Source organism: Lepisosteus platostomus, chromosome 6 (assembly GCF_059453375.1).
Source record: "Lepisosteus platostomus isolate fLepPlt1 chromosome 6, fLepPlt1.hap1, whole genome shotgun sequence".
In the NCBI taxonomy this organism is placed as follows: Eukaryota; Metazoa; Chordata; class Actinopteri; order Semionotiformes; family Lepisosteidae; genus Lepisosteus; species Lepisosteus platostomus.
The window spans coordinates 68090442-68104391 of record NC_142616.1 but is presented as its reverse complement, the minus strand read 5'-3'; the positions used below and the strand labels follow the sequence as shown (position 1 = coordinate 68104391).

Here is a 13950-nt window from a genome sequence, read left to right as displayed (position 1 = left end):
ACAAGAAGAGTCTTCACAGCATTTACTCAAATACTCAGTTTTAAGCATGCCCAATACAAAGTGGACTTTATCACCAGTTCATACTCAGTCACCTATGCGAGAGAAAAAAAAGCTCGGACGAGCTCCTGAGTGTCTCAGCCAGGAAATGCATTCAGTCGGAACCCTGTAGTCCAGTCTGGACAGAAAAGACAGTAGTGCTATTGTAAAGTGGTGGGTACTTACCCCCGCAGGCTGAAACACAAACAGACAGTACAGTGTTACTACAGCCTAAAGGCACACTAATATAAATCTCACCTCAAACACAAAGTCCCTGTCCCAACCCCAAGCCCTGAACAGGAAGATACTGCTCAGCCTGCCTGGTCTATCCTACAGCCATTAGGATGTCTGTGTGTGAGAGTGTGTGACTCCCTCTGCTGGTGTCTGTGTGTGAGAGTGTGTGACTCCCTCTGCTGGTGTCTGTGTGTGAGAGTGTGTGTCTGAGTGTGTGACTCCCACTGCTGGTGTCTGTGTGTAAGAGTGTATGACTCCCTCTGCTGGTGTCTTTGTGTAAGAGTGTGTGACTCCCTCTGCTGGTGTCTGTGTGTCTGAGTGTGTGACTCCCACTGCTGGTGTCTGTGTGTCTGAGTGTGTGACACTTACCGCAGTGCTGACTCATCTCTGAGCGGACATATGTGCGAATCTCATCCTCCTGGAAAAGATGGGAGCAGAGGGGACAGTGATCACAGTGTGTCCAACCCTATAACTGGTCGCTCCACAGTCTTGTGTCCAGTCCTGTTACTGCCCTGGGATGCGGAGAGACTCACCGTCATACCAGACTCCCCCTTATCTCCCTTTGGTCCATCAGGACCCAGATCGCCCTGAAATAGAGAGACACAGAGCTCAGACAGCAGGAGTCACAGGGGCCCAGACATGCTCACCGGCTCTAACAAGGACTGTACAAGCGGGTCTGAACTAAACTAGCCACCTGCTAAACTCCCAGGACTAACATGTGTGGCACTACACGCGAGGGGCGTGTTCAGTGTGGAGGCGGAGCCCTGGAGCCAGGGCGACGCCTTGCCTTTGGAATCACAGCTGCACACACTAATCAAAGACGAGCCGCAGCTGTGAGGGCTCTTTAAAGGCACACAGAGCACCAGCCCCCCAAAGAGGACGAGCAAGGCGACCCCGGAAGGGGAGGATCGGTACACCCTGTCCTGTGGCTCTACCGGGGCAGGCTGACCCTTTTCCACGTTTAGTGTTATTCTGGCCTCCCGCTCCCTGCCTGCTCTCCCAGACTGGACACCTCTAAACACGGCAAGCCCAGTCTGGTCCCTGCCGCCAAGCGAGTCTGCACGACAGTGCCGCGCCGCTTTACTTAATGGCGCAGTTTAGTATTTTTCCTTTTTGTTCTGTTTCCGTTTTCTCTCTGACCTCACACCAGTGCCTCCACCCCCTCAGACGGGGTGTCGACTCTAACTGGTGCGGCCGCGGCTCCTCCCTCTCCCGCCTCGCTGCACATGGGACACACGCTGGCACACATGACATTGCTACACAGCAAAGTGAATGCGCTTACTAATAAAGTGAGCTGTTGTTTTCAAGTAACTGTGTCATGAAACCACTGCAACACACAGCAAGGTCTGCTGACATGCAGAGAAATGTGTTCCTGGGGAACAGCAGCACCTCACGCCAGCGGGCTCTGTGTCAGTTCAGTGATAGCGTGAGATTTCCGAATGTGTTAACAGCTCCATATCTACAGGAAGGACGTGCACTCTGTACTCTTAAAAGACCAGGTGTTTGTGTACTGAAGCTCTAATGAGGATACATGCGGAAGGAAGGTGCACATGTACAGTGGCTCCTTCCTGCACAGAGGAACCCGAGGCTCAGACAGAAGCACAGGACAGGAGTCAAACAGGAAGACTGCAGCTCACCTGCTCGCCTCGGTCTCCTGGTATGCCTGGGATTCCCCTGGGGCCCACCATCGAGGGCCCTGGAGGGCCACGCTCACCCTGAATTGGAAAATGTATTAAACACACTGTACATTATACACGTTATACTTCCTTTCATTGCCAGCTCAGAGCAGGCGAAAGAGTGCCCTGCCTGCTGGGAGTGAACACAATTGGCAAGCGGAGGGCCGGACAGTCTGGCTTGGGCGTGCCGGTCTGCTCCACAGGGACTGCAGCTGGCCTTGGCGTCTGGTGGATTGTATGGGACTGGAGCTGAAGGGGACAGCCAGAGAGCAGAGCTGTGCTGCAGTGGGCTGGGAAACTGGATTCAGGCTGGACTAGGGTGTGAATGAAGGCTGAAAGGGATCTGAAGGTTTCTAGGAAAACTGATCTGGGCCTGGAGGTAGTGCTCAAGAAGAGATCCTAGTCTTGATCCAGCCTAGGGCTGTGGACTGACTGTGACTGACTATGAAGCCTTTACTGCTCTTGAGCTACGCCTGTGTTGGGGCAACCTGCTGTCTGAAGTTAGAAGAGGACAGAGATGTGCGATACCTTCTCTCCTTGCAGCCCCTCAGGGCCTTTCATCCCAGCAGGCCCCTGGGGTCCAGTCAGTCCAGGTAGGCCATCATTGCCCCTGGGTCCAGGGGGGCCGGGCACACCGGGGGGGCCCTGCACACAGGAGAGAGCACAGGGATCACAAGGAGAAGGGGCTGAACGCGACCGGAGAGACGGAGACAGTAGATAAAGGATCACTGCCCCCCTCAGGGGCTCAACTCACCCTCTCGCCCTTCTCTCCCTGTGCGCCCTTTGGGCCCTGCAGCCCATCAAACCCCCTGTCACCCTGCAGAGACACACAGAGCAGCTCTGAGCCTGCGGGAACGCCACGCACACACCCTCCTCTCTCCCCACGCAGCTACTCATCTCTCTGATAGCCTTCATCCAAGCAAGCTCTCCCCCCCCCTTACCTTGGGGCCAATCAGTCCCTCCTTCCCAGGTGTCCCCGTGACTCCTGGGGCCCCCACCTCCCCCTGGAAGAGAAAGTGAACAGTGCAGAGCTGACCGCTGGAGTAAAGTCACAAGCACAGCTGGAAAAGGATCTCCAGCATCAACACTTTGGAGGATATAAACAGAATATGTAACAATATATTTATTATTTAAAGATAATAATAGTGCATTTAATAGTGCAATAAACAATCACATTAAATTATTTATTTTTATATATATTAATGTATTAACCCTGTCCAGACCCCAGGCATCTGCACAGGATGGCTTACCGACTCTCCCTTCCTCCCAGGCAGGCCAGGCCGTCCTGAGATCCCTGTGTCACCCTAAAAACAGCAGAGCACACGACACAGAGTTATAGACTCACTGCAGGGGAGAGCACACGACAGAGTTATAGACTCACTGCAGACTGAAAGCACTTATACCAACACAGAGTTAAAAACAGGCTCTGCAGAGCACAGGGGTCATGACACAGTGTAGTGGATAAGGCACAGTGTAGTGGAGTCGGGAATAAAACCAGTGTCCCCTGACTCTGGAATCTGACTTCTCCATAGCCAAGGGGAAAATCAGGCTTATTACACAGTCTGAGCTGCAGGGATAAAAACACACATCAACAAACACAGACGGCAGCAGCACAGTCTCTCTCACCTTGTCACCCTTCAGACCATCAGTCCCACAAGCACCCTTGGGGCCCCGGTCTCCCTGGAAAACAGACAGACAGGTGTCAGTCAGACGGCTCTTCAGTCAGACAGACAGGCTGTCAGTTAGATGGGTTTTCAGTCAGACAGACAGGCTGTCAGTTAGACAGGTCTTCAGTCAGACAGACAGGCTGTCAGTTAGACAGGTCTTCAGTCAGACAGGTCATCAGTTTGACGGGTCTTCAGTCAGACAGACAGGCTGTCAGTTACAGGTCTTCAGTCAGACAGACGGGTCTTCAGTCAGACAGACAGGCTGTCAGTCAGACAGACGGGTCTTCAGTCAGACAGACAGGCTGTCAGTCAGACGGGTCTTCAGTCAGACAGACAGGCTGTCAGTCAGACGGGTCTTCAGTCAGACAGACAGGCTGTCAGTCAGACGGGTCTTCAGTCAGACAGACAGGCTATCAGTTAGATGGGTTTTCAGTCACACAGGTTATCAGTCAGACAGGCAGATACGTATTGAGTAAGGCAAACAAACACATCTTCATGCAGATGGTCAGTCATATAGTCAGTTAAGTAAAGCAAAATCAGAGAAATAGTCAGGCAGATAGTCAGTCAGTTGGACTATCAGGCAGGAAGTCAGTTGGGCGCTATCCTGTACTGTATATCTGTCGGTTTTAGGATATCCCAATCTATTATTAGGTACACAGAGAGCAGAAATTTCTGTCCAGCTGGGGTTTCTGTTACCACACAGACACAGAAAAACAGACAGACCTTGACTCCTCTTAGTCCCATGATCCCAATCTCTCCCTTCTCTCCTCTTGGTCCCGGGAAACCGTCTTTTCCTGGTTCACCCTGAAAAGGCACAGAAACACTTTACAATAAAGAGAGAATTTACACTGAGCTAGAGTGCCATTACAACATTACAACAGTGTATAGAAATATTCCTGTTATAGTCCTGTTATTTTGGGGAGCTATGGGAACAGTGCAGTAGACCAGTCTGTTATAATAGGGGCTTCAGTCCCAGTACAGTAGAACAGTCTGTTACAATACGAGCTACAGTCCCAGTGCAGTAGACCAGTCTGTTACAATAGGAGCTACAGTCCCAGTACAGTAGAACAGTCCTGTTACAATAGGAGCTTCAGTCCCAGTGCAGTAGATCAGTCTGTTACAATAGGAGCTACAGTCCCAGTACAGTAGACCAGTCTGTTGCAATAGGAGCTACAGTCCCAGTACAGTAGAACAGTCCTGTTACAATAGGAGCTACAGTCCCAGTGCAGTAGAACAGTCCTGATACAATAGGGGCTACAGTCCCAGTGCAGTAGAACAGTCCTGATACAATAGGGGCTACAGTCCCAGTGCAGTAGAACAGTCTGTTACAATAGGAGCTACAGTCCCAGTACAGTAGAACAGTCCTGTTACAATAGGAGCTACAGTCCCAGTGCAGTAGACCAGTCCTGATACAATAGGGGCTACAGTCCCAGTGCAGTAGAACAGTCTGTTACAATAGGAGCTACAGTCCCAGTACAGTAGAACAGTCTGTTACAATAGGAGCTACAGTCCCAGTGCAGTAGAACAGTCCTGATACAATAGGGGCTACAGTCCCAGTGCAGTAGCAGCAGTGAAGAAGAAGAAAGGAATTATTACTCACAGGCTCTCCAGGGATTCCTGGCTGCCCTGCCTCTCCCTGTATACAGAACACACAGGTACAGTCTCTCAGTGCCACAGGCTGCCTACCTTTGTCATTCATGCAGGGTTCAGTTTTTAATTTTCTCTCCCTTTTTATTTCAGCTTTTCTTTACCTTTTTCCTACACTTTCTTTTTCTACTTTTGTAAACTAATTTATTATCAGTGAATAAATTAATACAAGATTAGACATGAACGTTCAATTCAATTCAATTTATTTTTATATAGCACCTTTCACAACAAGGTTGCTCCAAGGCATTTAAAGTGGGAGACAGCAGGTGAGCCCTAGTGCTCCCAGTCAGCTCTGGACTCGAGAAACAGACAGTGAAGATTTGAGCACCAGGCTGCTGTCCCCGTCAGTCAGCTGTGTTCACACTAGTGCACAGGAAGTATCTAGAACAGAAGCCACCAGATTCTCTGAATTACAGCGTCAGTGAAAAACCTTTACCATCCCTGCAATATGGTACTACTAAACCAGGACTACCCATCTTGGTGAACTTATTACTGTATTTAAATCAAACTGTAATTTAGCCCAATACAAGATGAACCCCGAGAAGCTTGTTGAGAGAACGGCACTGATCAAAAGAATGGGGGTCACCTTCTGTCCGCCAGGTCCACGGGCTCCCTGGAACCCCATGGAGCCCCTCTCGCCTGCCTCACCCTTCGGACCCTGTGGAGACAGAACAGCTCAGGTCACCCGTCTAGGAGTCTGTTCAGTCGCCTTCTGACCCCAGCGTGAGAGAGACCCAGCAGAAAAGCCCTGTGCTCCGGATCGCAGGAGGGGACTTGTGAGTGAAGATGTGGGGACACTCCCGAAGAGTTTTCAAGAGGAAGAGCTGCTGCATCTGCAGGAACCTGCTAGTGCCTATTGCACCATGATATAACTGCCGCCCTGCGAGACAGTTCATGCACAAGACATCGGTCATACCTGTTCATACGATCAAAGAGCCAACCCCCATCATCCTCACCTGCTGCCCTGGTGGTCCTTCCTCACCCTTCACCCCCTTCTCCCCCTGCAGGCCCTTCGGGCCCCGTTCGCCCTGCAACACAGACACGTGTGACCCCAGGTGACCCTCAGATGACCCCAGGTAACCTCTGGTACTCAGTAGAGCTCAAAACAGACACAGCAGTGCACTCCGTTGACATCTAATTACAAAAGACTGGATTCAGAGCACTGAACTTCAACACATGAAGAAAAAAACTGCAACTGAATGTAAATACATAAGATTATAAAATCGTCCCTGTTGTATCACAGAGTTTTCCACAGAGGTGGCAAGCAGACACCCATAGCAGGGCATCTCAACCTTTTCCAGGTTCTGTGCATTGTGTGCTCTTGTACACACAGTACTCGAAGAACAGAAAAGCAAATAAATGCACATATACTGTCTTTTATGGGCTCAACAAGGAGCTTAACTCACAAAGAGCCGTTAAGTATTTAAACTGCAGAGGCTCAGACTGCTGTGAAAGTCCTGGCTCTGTCCACCCCTCCATCACTCCTGAAACCGGGTGACACTCACATTCTCGCCTTTGTTGCCCCGGGGTCCTGCCGGTCCGCTGACTGACACCGTGTCGCCCTGCGTTAGACACACAGAGGCACAGTTACAGTCCCGCTTGTCCAAGAGCATGTGACTCAGGGGTGCCACCATCTGCTGTGCATCAAAGGCTCGGACAGCATGAGCAGACACTGGTCCTGTCGCAAACCCTAAGCACAGCTTTCAGACAGGGCTCAGCTTCTGCAAACACCCACATTCCCGGGGAGCTTCTGGGTTCGTCGACAGGTGTGTGTGTTAGGAGTGGCTTAACAACTGAGCAAGGGTTCAGCATACAGTGACCAGTTTACAACAGGGACTTAGCTCAGATGGGATGTAGCGATCGTGCAGGTACCTTGTCTCCTTTTTCACCTAAGGGCCCAACGTCGCCCTGGAGCAACACAAAAAGAATTCAGTGTCACCACAGTGTCTCAGGTCACACTGCTGTGACACAGAAGTGACACAGAACTGCTGTAGATTCACTAGTCATGACATCTACTCCTCTCATGCCCAGTCTACTCCTGACCAGCACGTATTACAAGTGTTACTAAACATTTGTTACCACAGAACCTGGAATTCAAATGCGAGAGAGCAGATCGACTGTTGCTCTTACCTTCTCCCCCCTCTCTCCTCGACTGCCTGGCGGGCCCTGGAACACACAGGAGAGTCACTGCAACCGCTGGCCACGTATAGTGTAACACAGTAATAACAGTGTAATACAGGTGTAAGCCAAGACAGTGACAGTAAGACAGTGGGATTTCCAAAGCTTTTGGCTATAGACCAGAACATGACAACACTAGAATGCAGAAATGACACTAGGCAGTATGACAGCGCGTCTGGAGAACTAGCTGCGGCGCACTCAGAGTCAGAGTCATTCACAGCATCTGCCCTGCAGCACAGAGCTGTGATGAGCTGTGATGTGTGACAGAAATCAGCAAGAGAATAATTACTGTGGGTCCTCTCTCTCCATCCAGGCCAGGCCTGCCCTCTTCTCCCTGCAGCAGAAAGATTCGATCAATCTTCACTACCGTCAGGCAACAAATACAGACTGCTGGGATACAGACAATACCATTCAGCACAAAAACTTTCAGAAAAGGTTTCTGCTCAGAAGTCTTCATGGAGAGCTGGGCTTAGTAGAGAAAACCAACCTAAAGGAAAGCAGTGCAGTACCTCCCCTTTGCTACCTTCCACCCACCTGTATCTTGATGTGCTATCGCCTCAGTAACAGGAGAGGTTACACAAGGAAAAGAGGCAGCGGTGGTACAGTACACTGAATCTACACTACAAGGCCTCAACCGGCTGTCCAAATCATGTCAATTAATTCATCAGTTAATGAATGAGTTTGATAAGTAGCGTACCCGGCTACCCTGGTCTCCCCTCTCTCCCCGTGGTCCTGGCAGACCGACTCCCACATCTCCCTGATGGGGGAACAGAAAGGCAGCAGAAAAAATCATTCTTGTAAGACAGACAGATAGAAAATCAACGATTAACAAAATAAAGATCTTCTCTTGCTCATGAAGACTGATCTCTCTAAGGCCCCTCCTGGACTCTGCCTCTTGCATGTTGAAACTCTTTCATAGAGCTGGCCAACGTTCTGAATTACAAACACACTCGTGGGTTCAGCACTCAGTCACCTCCAGCCCTCAATCAGACAGCAGCACATGGAGCATGGCTGGACACGGCCTAGAATCAGCTCCCTCTGCCTCATGTGTGACTCTTTCAGTGTGATTCAGGGCTTGAGCCTTGCGACTGTGTTGAGAGCGCTCAGTGCGTTTACCATGTCCACATGGTGCAGGAGCAAAATGCAGACTCACCTTGTCTCCCTTCGGCCCTGCAGGTCCTGAAGAGCCCTGAGAGAAAAGCAAGGCACAGTTTAGAGTCTGGCACTGCATTGGGCTTGGAACCCGTGAACCCCACTGCCTTGAGAGGTACAGCATGTAATGATTTAATAGCTGGATGTCATAATTTATGCATTCTAGAATCTAAGATTATTTGAACACTTATGGCCAGTGAGAAAACGCAAAGTGATAAAAACTGTTGCTAGACCACATTTTTACCACTTGATAAATGCTTTGTAATTAAAATTTCTGGTACGTAAGTTGGTCTTGTTAGTGTTTAGAAAATGTTAATAAATGCTATAATACAAACCTCAAAAAGGAGCTAACTCTACTGGAAGTGTAGATGCCCATAATTCATAAATCATTCTCCACCACACTAAGTTACAATTTTCTAAAAAGGAAAGAAAGCTCACAACATTTGACCTACCAACAGGAAACACCAGGGGACAGTGTGGAGTAGTGCTAAGGTTTGTGGAAGCAGAACAATCTCAGTTCACATTGTGGATCACAAATTCCACCACCAACTGTCTGGCCTGCAGACAGCACCGCTCGGTGCACGAGAATATAGCTGTACCCCAGTTCCAGATGTGTGGGCACCAGCACCTCTGGAGAGTTTACCAGTGTTGGGGGGGCACACAGCTGAAGGGTTCACCAGTGTTGGGGCTGGAGAGTTCACCAGTGTCAGGGGAGCACACAGCTGGAGGGATCACCAGTGTTGGGGGGCACGAGCACCTCTGGAGAGTTCACCAGTGTCAGGGGAGCACACAGCTGGAGGGATCACCAGGGCACACAGCCAGGCACCAGGTGAGTCTTGCAGTCTCAGATCCCCCCTGCTGACCCGCCCAACTTCTGAAGGACATCACTGTCACCTGAGGCAACCCCAGGAGGTGGATTGGACACTTTCCACATTCTTAGTGGGTTTTTTTAGTAAGAAAAAAACAAAAGAGGTGGAAACGGTGTGCAGGAGAGTGACCGCGGAGTCCAGACCGGTATGGGAGACTCACCGCCAGCCCAGAGGGTCCTGGGGGCCCGGGCTGCCCTGTGTTTCCGTCTCGTCCCGGGAATCCCTGCAGGCCCTGCGCACACAGAACATACACAGCAGACGTGGAGTCATGCCAGGGAGGGGTCCAGAGGGAATTTCACAGAACTGCAGTAAAGCACTTCAGAGAACAGTTTCACATAAGTGGAGGCCAAATAGCCCATCCTCTCAGGATTCAGGTGGGCACAGTGCCCCTCTTACCCTCTCTCCCAGGGGTCCTGGGGGACCGGGCTGCCCTGTCTCTCCCCTCAGCCCTGGCAGCCCAGGGTTCCCTGCGATGCCTTGGGGCCCTGGGGGACCAGAGGGACCAGGAAGTCCTGGGTCACCCTGGAAAAACACAACAGCAGTACAGTGCAGGAGTACTGTGGTATCACTGTCCGTCCATTAGTCCTAATCAGGAACAGTACAGAGCTCCTGTAATGACTCAGGAACAGTACAGAGCTCCTTGAATGACTCAGGAACAGTACACTGCTCCTGTAATGACCCAGGAACAGTACAGAGCTCCTGTAATGCTTCAGGAACAGTACAGAGCTCCTGTAATGCTTCAGGAACAGTACAGAGCTCCTGTAATGACCCAGGAACAGTACAGAGCTCCTGTAATGACCCAGGAACAGTACAGAGCTCCTGTAATGCTTCAGGAACAGTACAGAGTTCCTGTAATGACCCAGGAACAGTACAGAGCTCCTGTCATGACTCAGGAACAGTACAGAGGTCCTGTCATGACTCAGGAACAGTACAGAGCTCCTGTAATAACTCAGGAACAGTACAGAGCTCCTGTCATGACTCAGGATCAGTAGAGTGCTCCAGTAATGACACTCACCTTTAATCCCTGAGGTCCAGGTTGGCCTGTGGGTCCAGGCAGTCCCACTCCCCTCTCTCCCTGGAACACACCCAGGAACAACAATGTCGCGTCACAATATATCGCACTATTGCAACACAGAATGTCCCACTGTGACATGACAATATACTGTATCACAAGAAGCCTGAACCATCCATCACTGACCTTGTCTCCTTTGGGTCCAGGCTCTCCTTTTGCTCCCTGAGACACAGAGACAGGCTCATTAGCTCACATCACAGCCACCTCTCCCAGTATGCCAGTGCAGGCACCAGCACAAGTCCCAGCTCACAGCCCAGCAACAGGCACCACCTCCGGCAGCCCTGGGCTCTCAAACATTTCTAAAACTGTGCAAACCTGTGTCCTTTTCTGTATCGTTACCTGGCTACTGGCAGCTTTACAGTATGTTGTCACCAGCATGTACGTGCACACACTCGAATGCTCTTACCTGAGCTAAGAGCATAAGGAAGGCTAAAAAGGCTATTCGGCCCATTATCCTGTTCGGCAGTAATAAATGCTGTTGTCCTGTACTGCTCCCTCACCTGCGCTTCACTGTGTAACAGGACTGGTGAAGCTTTGTGAGCTTTGTAAAAAAATTCAGATTGTTAGTTATGTCTCTAAAATGTTTGATTTATTAGTCAGTCCACTCACATCTTCTCCCGGCTCTCCAGCTTCCCCCGAGTCTCCCTGAAAAACACATAAGCAGACAGGTTTCAGACACCCTGACACTGAGCTTCCAGAAGAGTGCCAGTCAGACAGGAAGCAAGAGCATAACACCATCCAAAAACATCCAGCTGAGTAACAAGGAGAGGCTGCTCAGAACCCAGCACTGCTTGTCGCTTACTGGCTTGAGAATCTCATCTAGCGGTTTCCTGAAGAAGCTGGACTGTTGATTGCAGAGCTCCATAACTGTAAAGAACAGTGCCTCCTCTTCACAGGAGAGGCCCTAATCCTAACCCTAGCCCTGAATGCACACCCTGTAATTTCCAATAGTGATCCCGGACCTGTGCTTTTCTGCAGGTTCTGACTTTGTCAATACATTTAATTTTAAAAACTGTGCAGTCTGCTCTGTCACAGACTAAGAGCTTCAGTTTGTTTAGCCAGCCCGTGTGTGAGAAGCAGCTGTCCTGCTCACTCTTCTCAGATCTCTGGACAGCTCTGCCCTTTCAGAAATGTGATGCACAGTCTTCACAGCAAGGTCTTACTAAAGCTCTGGATAATTAAAGTAAATAAATGACTTTGTTTATGCTAGAAGACAATAACAACAGTGTTAAAAGCCACCTGTCTTCACACTGTAATTATAATGACTTTTACCATCAGCATCATTGATATTGGTAGAGACACTGTTCTTACCCTCTCTCCTTTGTTCCCAGGAACTCCTTTATCTCCCTTTTCACCCTGAAATTAAAAAAGCAATTAACAAAGCGTAACACAAAAACCGGACTAATGAAAACTAGTTACAGGACGGCACAGTGGTTTGATGGGGAGCAACGCTGCTTCTGTGCTCTTGGATGTGGCTCCTGCCATTTCAGAGTTTGGATGTTCTCCCTGTGTTCTCAAAGTCAGTGGTGTCTCTAAACTGCCCTTGTGTGTGGCCTGTGGTGGACCGGGCCTGTGGTCCTGCACTGTGTCCTCTGTCTGCTGTGCTCTTGCCAAGCCAAGCATAAAAAACCAGAAGCCTTTGACAAGCAAAGCTGGCAGCTGAGCTTTTCCCTTCACAGCACTGGGCGCAGTTTAAACAGGTTGGTCCAGTTGCAGGAATCACTGCAGAGTCCAATCATGAAGGGACTGGAGGCCTGCTAAGATCAAAGTACAGCAGCAGAATGGGATGAACATGGCTGCCTACCCGTGTGCTCGGGAGACAGCTGCTCTGTCCTTGGCCCAGCCCCCCTTTCCCCACTGAACTCTCACCTGCTCCCCGGGGAGACCCCTCTCGCCCGACAACCCTGGCAGAACCAAACCTGCAGACCCCTGGAAAGACAAGCCCGTGTTTATCACATGTTCATGTTAAGTCCAGTATCTTTCATAGTGGCAGTAATCTGTGATCCAGTGCCATTCTAACATGCTCCTGAGGATGAGGACACCAGCTGCGAACGTCTCACTCTTACCTTCTCTCCTTTCGGTCCCTGAGGGCCCACTATGGACTGCAGAGAAAGGAGAGAGCAGGAAGGGAGTGTTGGTTAGATGTTTGCCTGTTATATTCATGAATAACTCCTTCTCCTGCTGCTTCTCCTCTTATTTAGATCTGCAGATGCTTTTCTATGTGGAAGGCGTCTGGGGCAGCACTACAGTATGTATCTGGTTACAGTCTGGCCACGGGCTGGCCTGCCGAATCAAATCAACAGCACCAAGACCAAAGCAGCAGGAACCCAGGAACAGGCAAATCCGTCTTTTTCTTCACGAGGGTGTGGAAGACAACAGGCAGCTCTAAGGACAGTGTCTTTCCTTCAGCGCAGTGACATTTCTAAAGCAGCTGGACACATGCGTCACCCACCTCTCCTGGAGGACCAGTGTCGCCCTGCTCGCCCTTCAGGCCTGGAGTACCCGCTGGGCCGACCACACCCTGGGAGAGGCAGAGAGTTAGGGAGAGACAGAGAGAAGGACAAAGCGCAGGAAAGCTCTCTGCACTGGTCTCTCCTCCTTACCGGCTTCCCTGACAGACCAGGCTCTCCGTCTTTCCCTGGCACGCCGTCTCGGCCGGGAACGCCAGGCTTTCCCGATTCTCCCTGAGGAGAGCAGAGACACATGGGCCTGAGAGTCCCGCCTCACACACCTGAGAGCCCCTCCCCTGCACCTGCAGCAGAGCTCTGTACTCACCACCTGGCCCGGCAGCCCGGGGGGGCCCGGAGGACTCTGGAGAGAGACAGAAAGAATCACTCGTTTCGGACTTCCGCTGCACCTCAGCTTCCAACATTCACGTTTTATTTTCAAATTACTACAAGCATCACATTGATCAATATAAAGAGAGCTACATATATTAAAGTTACATACTGTATATTGCAGTTAAAGTTACACATACTACACCATGATGTAGACAAGGACATTTAAATGCATAAACTCAAATACACTTACAGTAAATATAATATTCTGGGTATATATGCGGGATGTGTGTTAAAAATATTTGCTTCACCATTCTTCTGCTTCACATATCGTTTATAGTTTTCACACCTGAAGAAGGCTCCACAGCCAAAACGTGTTTCTTTTCTTACCTTTTCAGCACGGAATAAACCTTTACTTGTTCCCTTGTTTATGTGTGTACAGTATGTCACTTACTAAATAACATTCTGCTTTGGTAAAACAAAGTCTGGTCTCAGGACAATAATGCAGCTGAATGTGAGAGAATGAGACCTGGACAGTGGCGACTCCAGAGGAGTGAGGGCTAGCCTTCAGCCTCCCGTATTGTGCTGCAGCTTCCTAAGGCTGTGGGAAGCCTGCAGACTGTGGGAGCTGCTCACTGGATT

General features: G+C 50.2%; 1 protein-coding gene across 5 annotated transcripts in view; it reads right to left on the bottom strand.

The window, feature by feature from the left end:
- Positions 1 to 30: 30 nt before the first annotated feature.
- Positions 31 to 13950, bottom strand: part of col7a1 (collagen, type VII, alpha 1) — a 72112-nt gene continuing 58192 nt past the window's right edge. For 2 of the 5 annotated variants that reach the window (XM_088637225.1, XM_088637224.1), the window contains exons 94-123: positions 13307 to 13342; positions 13135 to 13215; positions 12984 to 13052; positions 12598 to 12633; positions 12401 to 12460; positions 11843 to 11887; positions 11141 to 11176; positions 10658 to 10693; positions 10475 to 10534; positions 9856 to 9981; positions 9620 to 9691; positions 8592 to 8627; positions 8136 to 8195; positions 7728 to 7772; positions 7391 to 7426; positions 7133 to 7168; positions 6766 to 6822; positions 6217 to 6288; positions 5847 to 5918; positions 5214 to 5249; positions 4337 to 4417; positions 3573 to 3626; positions 3197 to 3250; positions 2888 to 2950; positions 2701 to 2763; positions 2475 to 2591; positions 1908 to 1985; positions 804 to 857; positions 640 to 688; positions 31 to 231 (exon numbers count right to left, since the gene is read on the bottom strand). In XM_088637225.1, coding sequence (XP_088493351.1) covers positions 152 to 231; positions 640 to 688; positions 804 to 857; positions 1908 to 1985; positions 2475 to 2591; positions 2701 to 2763; positions 2888 to 2950; positions 3197 to 3250; positions 3573 to 3626; positions 4337 to 4417; positions 5214 to 5249; positions 5847 to 5918; positions 6217 to 6288; positions 6766 to 6822; positions 7133 to 7168; positions 7391 to 7426; positions 7728 to 7772; positions 8136 to 8195; positions 8592 to 8627; positions 9620 to 9691; positions 9856 to 9981; positions 10475 to 10534; positions 10658 to 10693; positions 11141 to 11176; positions 11843 to 11887; positions 12401 to 12460; positions 12598 to 12633; positions 12984 to 13052; positions 13135 to 13215; positions 13307 to 13342 — 1800 coding nt within the window. In that variant the 3' untranslated portion in view covers positions 31 to 151. Of the gene's footprint in view, positions 232 to 639; positions 689 to 803; positions 858 to 1907; positions 1986 to 2474; positions 2592 to 2700; positions 2764 to 2887; positions 2951 to 3196; positions 3251 to 3572; positions 3627 to 4336; positions 4418 to 5213; positions 5250 to 5479; positions 5642 to 5846; positions 5919 to 6216; positions 6289 to 6765; positions 6823 to 7132; positions 7169 to 7390; positions 7427 to 7727; positions 7773 to 8135; positions 8196 to 8591; positions 8628 to 9189; positions 9485 to 9619; positions 9692 to 9855; positions 9982 to 10474; positions 10535 to 10657; positions 10694 to 11140; positions 11177 to 11842; positions 11888 to 12043; positions 12289 to 12400; positions 12461 to 12597; positions 12634 to 12983; positions 13053 to 13134; positions 13216 to 13306; positions 13343 to 13950 lie in introns of those variants that run through there. The other 3 variants (XR_015939699.1, XR_015939700.1, XM_088637226.1) reach the window with 3 other exon arrangements.